This window comes from Orcinus orca, chromosome 1 (assembly GCF_937001465.1).
Source record: "Orcinus orca chromosome 1, mOrcOrc1.1, whole genome shotgun sequence".
Lineage (NCBI taxonomy): Eukaryota > Metazoa > Chordata > Mammalia > Artiodactyla > Delphinidae > Orcinus > Orcinus orca.
In genome coordinates, this window is record NC_064559.1 from 115,115,216 (window position 1) to 115,126,420 (window position 11,205).

The window sequence follows — 11,205 nt, forward strand, 5'->3', positions numbered from 1 at the left end:
TAATGAAAAACTTCTGTAAACAATCAGAATTATAAGAGAATTAAAATTCCTTGCTTTGTAGGAATACTCAAACAGATGCTGGATTAACTACTTCACAGGGATAATACAGAAATCCCATGAGAGATTAGGCTAGGTAACTTCTATAAGATCTCTCCTAACATTTAGATTCTACGAATCAATTAATGAATAACCCAGTACAGTTTTTCCCAAATTGTATCTTTCAAGACGCTTATAGGTATTACACGAAAATAAAATTTCCATGCTAAACTCACTTGGGAAACATTGGATTAAACAATGTTAAACAGATTTCTTAATTGCTGGACTTCTTCCAGCCCTTCAGATTGCTAATGCATATTGTGATTATTCACTAATGCCTATTGTGCATATTCAAGGGGGATACAACATGCTGCCATTTCCCAAACTTATTTGAGCATGTAACTTATTTATTATTTTTTATAAATTTATTTATTTTATTTATTTTTATTTTTTTAATTTTTGGCTGTGTTGGGTCTTCGTTGCTGTGGGCGGGCTTTCCCTAGTTGCGGCGAGCGGGGACTACTCTTTGTTGTGGTGTGCAGGCTTCTCATTGCGGTGGTTTTCCTTGTTGCGGAGCATGGGCTCTAGGCATCTCTTCAATGTTCCATGAAACAACACTAGGAAAATAATGATCTACTTACTAGACAGAGTGCTTATATTATTTTTCAAATATTTATGGTCACATTTTCAAGGAATGGTTTCTCTTTTCCCAGACAGAAACTGAACCACTAATATTGAATTTAAATGTAGTGAACTAAAAAAGGAGAGCTTTGGGACTTCCCTGGTGGTGCAGTGGTAAAGAATCTGCCTGCCAATGCAGGGGACACGGATTCGAGCCCTGGTCTGGGAAGATCCCACATGCCGCGGAGCAACAACTAAGCCCATGCACCACAACTACTGAGTCTGCGCTCTAGAGCCCACAAGCCACAACTACTGAGCCCGCCTGCCACAACTACTGAAGCCCGTGCGCCTAGAGCCTGTACTGAACTACAAGAGAAGCCACCACAACGAGAAGCCTGTGCACCACAATGAAGAGTAGCCCCCGCTCGCTGCAACTAGAGAAAGCCTGTGTGCAGCAAGAGACCCAATGCAGCAAAAAACAAATAAAATAAATAAATAAATAAAAAAGGAGAGCTTCTATTTGGTCTGTTCTCCGTAAGAATGTGTCAGAGTGTTTTGCATCACTTTTTACTATTTTCCCATGCCCAGGCCATGAAAAAAATTTTAAAACCACAAGATATTTCTCAGATATTGGTTATCAAGTTAACCGTATTAAATGCTCAGGACTGCAAATTAAAACTACTCAGAGCTGCAAAAAATATTCAGTATATTCTGCACTGCAAAAAGGTATCTCTCTGACAGAGGTCTATTTAGATCTCAGTTATTAAAGGTAAAGATCTTCTCTTAAATGTTTTCTTGGAATCTCATATTTTAAAACACTGAGGTTGCTAAAAGGATCATCGTACATACCTCCCCCAGGCTCGAGTTACCAACCTGGAAAACAATAACTGTGGTTATGTAACCATAGTTTACATGCCAGCACACTGGACTAAGTGATTTATCTTATGTGACTAAGAACTCTACCTTTCTAGACTTTGGGTCTACTGCTTCTTACTCTTAGAGGAATCCAGTAACTCTCTAGAGCTGTCCTATAATGTCCTATAATGGCCATTAGCCAGCCATCTGTGATTATTTTAGTTTAAATTCATTAAAATTAAATAAAACCAAAAATTCAGTTCCTCAGTTGCTAGGTACATTTCAAGTGTTCAATAGCCAGAAGTATCTATGGCCTCCGTATCAGACAACACAGACATAGAACACTACCATCATCACAGAAATTTCTATTGAACAGTACTGCTTTAGGGGACTAGAAAACAAGGAACTTCTTGGCGGTTTTAGGATTTTAATGGGGAAAAGTGTTACTCTGGAACAGAGACAACTTCAAGTATTAGTATATACATAATCCTAGAAAACGGCAAGATGGTTATTACATATATAAGAGAGAGCAAAGCCTTCTTATCTTTGGACTTTTCTTTCTTCCGGTGAATCTGTAGAACACTAAACTTATATTTATGTATTTCTTCCTTGTTTCCATTATTTCACAACTCTCATAGGTGTTTTAAGAAGAAAGCCTTCTCATTCAGGAGCCAGTCTGGTCTCAGCTGGGTTAAGAGCCTGATACACTGAATATATCAATCAGGGAATTATTACTGTACAGTCATATCCCACCTTGAGTCCTCCCAGCAGCATTCTGAAAAGTTCTCTGTGATTAGTGTAGCTCCTATTCTGGAAGTTTCCCCAAAGATTTAACTAATTCTAAGGTTACTCTAATAATTCCAAATCACTTAAGAAGAGAGGATGAGGAAAAGTATTATAGGGAACATGGTGCCTGGTATACTCTGGGTGTTGAATAAATGACTATTCGTGGCCAAGCTACCCTCCACCCTGCTCTCACTCCCTGATCCCCATCCTGGAACTAGTTTAGGATTTAGAAGGCTTCAACTGGAACCAACCCAGTTCCCTGTTCTTCTATACCTCTAAAGATGTGCGAGATCTGGACCAGATTCCTCTGGAAGTATATGTCAGGTCCTCAAGTAAGCCAAGAGTAAAACAGCTCGAAGAATGTGATAAAGAATCCCAGCACATATTTAAACAATTGTACTGGTGTTTATTTTTAAGTTTATTGATTAATGTAAAGCAAGACAGTTAAGAAAATGAGGGGAAACCAGAAATTTATCCATACAATCTGTATAAACTGTACCTGTATAGTAAAAGAGGAATTAAGATAAAGGTATTCAATTGTGAGGGGAAAATAAACATCTGGCAAAAGACAAAAAATAAAGTATGTTTTATAGGTAACTGTGACCCTCAACAGCTACTTTAAGAGCTATATGTGGTAACAAATGAATTAATGAAAACAGAAAGGTATAAAGGATTGAATGGTGATAATTTTATCTCAAAAAATCATCTGAAAAGACTACATTAAAAAAATTACTTCAAGCTTAAAACAAGACAAGGAATGTTGTGGCCATTACGATTTACATGGTTCAGTCACTTTTAACAGCTTTAGTTAAGAATCACCTTCTATCTTCTTGGTTTACCTGTGGCTGATGATTCTGATTAATACAGGAACAATAAATGTTTTTGATTCTCCTTCATCTACCTAACTACCTTAGTTCGCTTTTTGACAAGAATATTTTAAAATCAATTAAACATCAATTTACCCAGTTCACTTTTTGACAAGAACATTTTAAAATCAATTAAACATCAATTTACCCATTCAGATGAAGGGCTCTAGTTTCAGTTTTGGTTTTAGGAAGTGAGTAGAGAAAGTAAAAGAGGGAATAGCAGTGGAGAGACTGATATTTGAGAAGGCCCAGGGAGAGTCTGTGTAAGCAGTACCATGCTTCCCTTTTTTTAATGGCAGCCATAGCAGGATACCACAGCAGGAAATACATTATACTGTTTCTTTCTTATACTTCTTTTGCCTTCTTAGAATAAGAGAGATACTCCTGAGGTTATCAGCCACATATGTTTACAGGAAGGTAAAAGGGATATTCAATAACTCTTACTGGAATCAAGAGAATACTTTTGATAAGACTGATTTATAGCTGTGCCATCTTACTACCACAGACTTTCCTCTCTGATCATTTTAAACTTTGCTAAGACTTTACTAGCCATTTTTTAAAAAATGGGATAAAACTCTTTTTTAAAGAATTGAGACTTAATGATTTTAAAGGAATATTTTACATGTTAGTCTCAACTAACATTAATTTATCTACTGGGATCAGAGTCCACACTTTGCTTCTGGTTTCTCATAAGCATAGTGTATATAAAGTAGGTTGTAGCTATGAGCTTTATTAATGATATATATGATAGGATACTTTAAAACAGTTGACAAATAGCTGTCAGATTATCTTACCTTTAGTTAAATGACCTAAAAATCCCAATTATAGGGTTTCTGGCATGCAATAAATGTTTATATCTGTTATTAAAGAAATTCCTCTTACCTGCTCTGTAGCTGTAGGACAGTAGAAGACTAATAAAACAGTTGTACAGATGTTTATTGACAATCCAATGATCGTGATGAGATTTGGGGCAATCCAGGAGGGAACTCTTCCAACTAGCCATTCCCAATACCCTTGCATTAAGGGCTCAAGCAGGGACCGTCCAGCACTCTGATACCTGTGTTCTTCTAGCCGCTTAAGTTGGTGTCTTGACAATGGTGGTGTAGGTAACTGAAACAATTTATTTAATACACACCCTGGAGTACTCATATGCCCGAAGCCCAAAGGGGACTCCGGGTGAGAATCTCCACATCGTCTCCTTGTTGACCGATGCCCACTCATGGATCTTGTCTTTTTTTAATCTAGGGAGTATAATTTATCTTGTTTTATAGCTTTTTGTGGATAGTCTTTACCTGGGGGGAAAAAAAGATATATTCATCAGCCACTATTTATATCAATGTCAGTAAATTAAACAAAAAATCAAACTGGTAACAGAATATTACATATTAAACAGGGATCAGAACACCAGGGATCCGTTTTTAGCTCTAATTCTTATTGATGATGTAAGCCAAAAGAAGTCATATAACCTCACCTTTAAGTGAAAAATATTAAGAATTTTAATAGTAATATGCTTCCTGTTACCTTATAGTTTACCTGACTTCGAAGCTCATGATCTTCTTGTTTCTATCTCACACTTTCAGTAGTATAAATCGAAAAAAAAATCCTAGAAATGACCTAATCATTTCACATATATGGAAACTGAGGTCCAAGGCATACCCAAAGACAGCTAGTAAATTAGTCTTAATAGTGGAGGAATGACTTGAATCAAATGGGTCTTAAACTAGATATTTATTTAGAATAGCTAATATTTATTGAGCACTTACTATGTACTAAACACTTTAAGCAAGTTTTATATATTAACTCGTCTAATCCTCTCAACAACCAAAGAAGGTAAAGCCTATTAATTATCCCTATTTTTACAGAAAGTGACACTAAGGCACGGAGAGGCTAGTTAACTTGTCCAAACTCACACAGCTGGTAAGTAAGGTTCAAACAAACACAAGGTTTCTGTTTAAATTAAAAGATAAAACTTATTAGTGGAAAGGGATATAAATGATATTCCAGGAGGGGATAAACAACAATGAAAAAAATTAACTTTAAGAGGACACCATTTATGTGTTAGCAGTGACCTGATAAATTGAAGTAGTAAGAAAAAACTGTAACTGCATTAAGTGATGACTGTTCATAAAAAACCTTAAATCCCTGAAGTACTTGCACTTGACTTCGAAAAGATCAGAAATAACATAATTATCCTAAGTTATTAACCAATGTAAGGAAACAATGACAAGTTTAACACTTAAAAATCAGTATGGTGATATCAAAGGTATGAAGTGGTGAGGGCCTAGAGTAGGGTGGTAAAAATGGAAATATGAAAGACAGTCAAATCTATAAGTAATTTCTACTTAGAAGGAAGAATCAAGGGGAGGTACTTAGGAATTAGATATGAGGGGTAAATAAGTAGAAGAAAAAAGAAATCAACAGTCAAAGACTAGTGGTACTACTGTCAAAAAGGAGAGTTTGGAAGGAAAATCAGTTTGTTATTTTGGCTTTTGGCGGCTGTGGGTGAGAGGGGATCTCGGGATGAGAGTAGGAAAGACATACATGCAACTTTTAAGTAGAGATGTTTTAGACAAAATCAAATGACTGGAGTTTGGGTAAGAGATAGAAATTTCAAGTTTTCAACTTGGAAGCTGAAGTCTAGTTAAAGACTAGAAAGTAGGAAATTTCTTGAAGGCATTAAGTATGAAGAGAAAAGGAAAAGAATAAAGAACCTTGTGGGAAACTCATGGTTAGTGAGCAGGAAGAGAAGCCATAAAAGGATTAAAAAAGGGAAAAAAAAAAAGAAAATCTTAATGGAACTAAAAGGGTAGTGGCATTGAACCAACACAGGTGTACTCTGATCTCCTGGCAGAAAGCTATCCAGAATGCAATATGAAATTCCCGGAAATGCTGCACTGTGGGAACACAGAATGTGATACAGGGTCTAGGACACCTCAACAATGGACCTGGTAGCAAAACATGCCCACGACTTCTCTCTATTCCCAAAAACAAGAAATTCCAAAATTTCAATGTCACGAATGATCTAAAGTGGCATCCCAAACCTCAGTCAATCATGTATCTCAATAATTGGTTTAGAGAATAGTTATTGTAGTCATTAACTGACTTAAATAAATTTTCAAAAATCTATAAAGAATCATCAGTACCCCAATTTAACTGAAGTGCTCTGAAATAAAAATATTGTAATAATTTTCAAGCCAAGTCAAATGAAAGCTAATTTCCTACTATTTCAAAGAATTCTTCCACACACCCAACTGTACCAAAAGCAACTGATTAAAACTGTTTTAAAGTAATATTTATACAATGTCAAACAACTGGTTACAAAATCATCTTAGATGAAATGACAGACTGATAACCACCAAAATACTGTACTATAAAGCAGCCAAATTTTCAAAAGTCAAATTGAATGATGTATTTTCATATTTGGTGAGCTATAATCAATCAGCTCTTATGGATTTCCACTTAAAATGGTAATAAAAAGTTTAGCCAACTCAATTTATATTTTATGATTGCAGTGTTCCATTCTCCTATAGTTAAAAAGTGACATATTGAGGATGCTGGCCTGCTTTTGGCACTAAACAGCTACAAGCAACTGATCCTAATGGTTTTAAGTTTGAGCATTTGGCAGGACTATTTGATAAACTGATACCTTCCTTCTAAGTGTTTTCCCCTTCTGACCTAGATTTTTTTTTTCCTTCTATTTCTCTTTTAGAAAAATCTACATTTTGACAAACCTTTCTAGATCTAGTCATTATATAATTCATACATTAAAAAAAAGAATATTTCAATTTGGAACACTGTCTCCATGAAGCTTATTAGTAACAAGATTTCAAATAAAAATTCAGATACATGTTGCCACTGACATATATAGTTAGCTACTTTGCTTTCAACAGGTAGCCACAGAGGTTGCTGTCACTACCACAGATCCATCTCCACTGTTCCTTCCTCCCATCACCTGAGACCAGGAGGCTATTGCCACGAAAACCGTATCAGGAGAAAAGAGGCATTTCCGAATTTCAGCAAGTGAAAAGCAAGCATATCAAGGGAGCAGGACAGTGTAGGCTGCTACAATAGAAGAGCAGACTCTATGGAGAGAAAGAGGAAAAGGATGTGAGATGGGAATATGGAAAGGAGGTACAAACATTACAAAAATTACTTTAGCCACTTGAGATTTTTATCTAACGTCAAGCTTATGCCCAAAAGGTTGAGGAGAAAATGTCATTTTACTACCCACACTATAAGGAACGAAAAAATTAATGCAAGAAATTAAAATTATTGCTGGTTAGCCTAGAAACCTAGCCACCAGTCCTAAGTTTTTATGAGAAAATGGATTCCAAGTTTCAAACGCATTCAACCAATATCTGAGTGCAGTAAACAAGACAGACATGGTCCCAGCTCCCATGTCCAATGGGAAAATAACTAAAAGAAGGTAAACAAGCAAATAACATTACACACTGTGATGGGCGCTATGGAGAAAACAAGGTATGGAGCCAGGAAATAGTTGAGGTGCACATTTTATTAGATAAGGTGGTTGAAGACGATGAAGACGAAGCATTTATACCGAATTCAGAGGAAGAGAAGGAGCTAGCCATTCCAAGAGCAAGGGGAAGAACAGTCCAAGAAAGGGAGAACAGGCCCTGACCCAAGAGTGAGCTTATCTTTCTTATTCATACCTCTGGGATCACTATGGCGGGGCAGTAGTAAACCATATGAAAGAGTGGGATAAAATAAAGTTTGAAAAGCCAGACAATGCAGAGGTTTATAGACTTTGGCAAGGAATTAAGATTTTATTCTGATGTTATAGAAAGCCATCAATTAGCTTGAAAAGATTCCTATAATTTTGTAGCACAGCCTATTTGTTAACTGAGGAAATGTTCTGATAAATTGTAACAGTAAAAGTGAGTATTTTAAACGTTTAAAAATTCTCATCACCTGGAATTCAGTTTAAGTTAATACTGATCCTATACCTATTGTACTGTCCTATACCTATTGTAACCTTTCCACTTGTAGTCAGCAAATTCCCCTCCTCTGCTATAACCTGGCTCAAATGTGATACTCCTTTCATAGCACTTACCACATTTTGAACTTTTTTGCTAGATGTTGTTGTTTTTTGGTCTTTTCCCCAGACTGGTATGTAAGACAAAGGAGTGCAGGGGCCTTGCATGTCTTAATATTCTTTCCCCAGAATCCCAGACCATACCTAACATCAGGTAGGTAATCAGTACTTATTTGTGGAACAATGAACAAATATGGTTCATCTAGTATTTAATGAACACCTAGTTGCTCTAGACCCTTGAGGAAACAGAAGGATTGAAATATGCCATCCATGCTCTCAAGCTCAAAGTAGTGGTGGGGAGTCTTGTAAACAGCTAAGTTATACTGTGAACAAACTGTTGTGGGAGTCCAGAGGAGGGGGCACATATGGTCTACCCAAATTCTTCTTTGTGCAGGCACGAATATTTATATGAAAAGTCCAACAAAGGTACAAAAAATAAAATCAGAGATATTTAATGAATACCTTTACTAAAATTATACAAAATTCGTGGACCTTAAATCTATGATGTAGAACATCTGTGCTTATAGCAGCTGAGGATAATAGCATGCTGCCTACATTATTCCTGTGTTCAGCACTGGGGAACACCTGACAAGTATCACACTAAAAAAGGAATCTCCAACTGCTCAGCAGAGCATAAGGTAAGCTTACACAATATCCAACCTGTAGTGTGAAATTCCAAATTCCCATCCTCCCATGTCTAAGGGTTCCAAGTTTTGAGCTGTGCTGATTCAGCAGTATGTTTATAGTCCTCTCACAGGAACTGGTGACTACACAGCTCTTTCCACTTTTATGGCACGACTAGAGGAAAATACTAATGGTGAACAATATTTGGGAGGCAGAGCAAATTATAAAAAGCAAGTTAAAAAAAAAACTAATAGGATCACAGGATTACATTCAGCATTATCTAACAAGTGATACACAGAACAAGTTAGCAAAAACAAAAGCCTTTTCAGCAGACTTGGAAGCTAAAACAGTACTGTGTAACACAATTTAGATCTACTGTTTTGCTGAAGTGAAATCTTGCATTCCTTAAAAAAAAAGGAAGCAACTTCCTCCAGAAACAAACAAACAAAGCCAAAGCCTAACATTTTGTGGATTATTTTCCTATTCCCTTGAAAGAGACAGCACAGCGTGACCCTCAAAAAGAACATCACCGGCACTTTAGCCAGCTTAAAGAAGTCTACTGCTGACTAGAAAACACATTGACTATGCAATAAGATATAACTGCGGTTATAAAACAAGTTTACAGTTAAATATCAAATATATAATAGTGTTTATAACGTAAATTTTAAGAGACTGGGTGTGGGAGAGGAAGAAGAATGAAGTTATGAAACCACAATTGTAAATATTCAATAATAATCTATTAACTGGACAACAAATAAAGACACCTCTGTCAGAACAGGTTAATACAAGAGGCATATTTATCTAGCTTATTTCTTAAATGGCAGGGTTGTAAAGACAAGTTGTACAAGGGCCTTCTGACTAGCTTTTGCTCAGCACAAAACAAATATGTAGCAAACTGCTTTTAGAACTTCGTTTTCTGGAATTTTACGTGAACGCCAATGGTTCTAAAGTCCTTACGCCCTAAATGCCTTCACCAGTCTTACTTGGGTTGTTACTCAATTCAACACCTCCACTGAACACATGCCTACTAGTATGAGAGTAGAAACCGAATCTTTATTCTTTGTTCACATACAAGACACTAACATTTGTTTAAAGATAATTATGAATTTGCCTACTACCGTAACAAGGATTCATCAATGAACTGAGACTTCAAGCAAAATTATATATTAATACCAATGATGCAAAACTTCAAAAATGACACAAAAACGCCAAGCACCGAATTGGAGAAAAAACAAGTTAAACGTAAAGATCCCATTCATCCAGTATTCTTGGAATACCAGCAAAGACTAGCAAACCCTCCTGTCCTTTCTCCTTCCAAGAATACTGCTGAAATAAGCCCTAGCTGGCAACCTCAGAGCTTGTCAATATATCCTGAAATTTCTAGAAAAGTTGCTGACCAAGAAGTGCGGCCCTAGCCACGAATCACCAGCACCGTATTCCAAAGGGAAGGCAAATCCGGCACTGGATGTAATACGTTTGTGGACCTGGCAGCACCTGAGCAGGAGGGTGTGGACCTGAGAGCCAAGGTCGGTTCCGCGCGGGCAGCGCCCTCGGCCCGCCCAGTCCGGGCCGCCGAGGTTTTCCCCACCCCGACTCCCAGCACAGCAGCCCCCGGACTCTACCGCTGGCAATGCCCCATATCAATCTCTCCATCCGGGGCCATAGGAGCAGTCGCCCCTCGCCCTCCCCACAAGCGAGCGCGAGGCAGGACTGCGTTTGCCTCGCGCGAGTCCATACACAGCTATATTCCAATGCCCCACCCCAGAGCTTGCAGCCATCTCTCCAGCCCTCTTGAGAGTCGTGTCCCCGGACATACCCTTCACACCCTGGCCGTTTTCCAAAGACCGAGCCCCGCAGCCTTACCCCAGCCCCCAAAAGCACACCCCTGGAAACAGACCTCCGCCTCCAGCCGACTGAGTGACTCTGATCCGCGGCAGCACATTCACGACACTTTCGCGATTGCCGTAAAGGGATATAGGGTCGGAGCAGGAGGCGGCGCGAGCGCGCACCCCTAGTGGTGAGCGCGCCCCAGGGCCGGTTTAGCTGCTCGGGTGCGCGCTTCTGGGCCTCTGTCCTGCCGGCAGCCTCCGGAGCCGGCAGTCCGTACAGGCAGGGACATCCAAGCAAGGTAGGCCAAAAAGGGGATGAGGACCGGCCCTAGTTCCCACTAAGGGGTGTGTATCAGAGAATGGAATCGGGCGAGTAGGGAAGCGGACGCTGCCGGGAGCTCTCCACCCCCGCGGTGGACGCGCGAGTCGCGTGCCAGCTCGCCCTGCCTCCAAAGACTACGCTGTGCGACGCGCGGGAGAGGGACCAGGTGCTGGCCAGAGCCGCAGGCGGGCTGCGAGGGGGCCTTGGGGAGGG

At 38.8% G+C, this 11,205-nt stretch overlaps 1 protein-coding gene across 4 annotated transcripts in view; it reads right to left on the bottom strand.

Annotated features, from left to right (window-relative positions):
* Window positions 1-11,205, bottom strand: part of CEPT1 (choline/ethanolamine phosphotransferase 1) — a 36,655-nt gene that overhangs the window by 25,295 nt on the left and 155 nt on the right. The window contains exons 1-2 of one of the 4 annotated variants that reach the window (XM_033435064.2): window positions 10,739-10,846; window positions 4,047-4,456 (exon numbers count right to left, since the gene is read on the bottom strand). In XM_033435064.2, the coding sequence (XP_033290955.1) occupies window positions 4,047-4,385 (339 nt within the window). In that variant the 5' untranslated portion in view covers window positions 4,386-4,456; window positions 10,739-10,846. Of the gene's footprint in view, window positions 1-4,046; window positions 4,457-10,657; window positions 10,679-10,704; window positions 10,847-11,205 lie in introns of those variants that run through there. The other 3 variants (XM_004263176.4, XM_033435067.2, XM_033435071.2) reach the window with 3 other exon arrangements.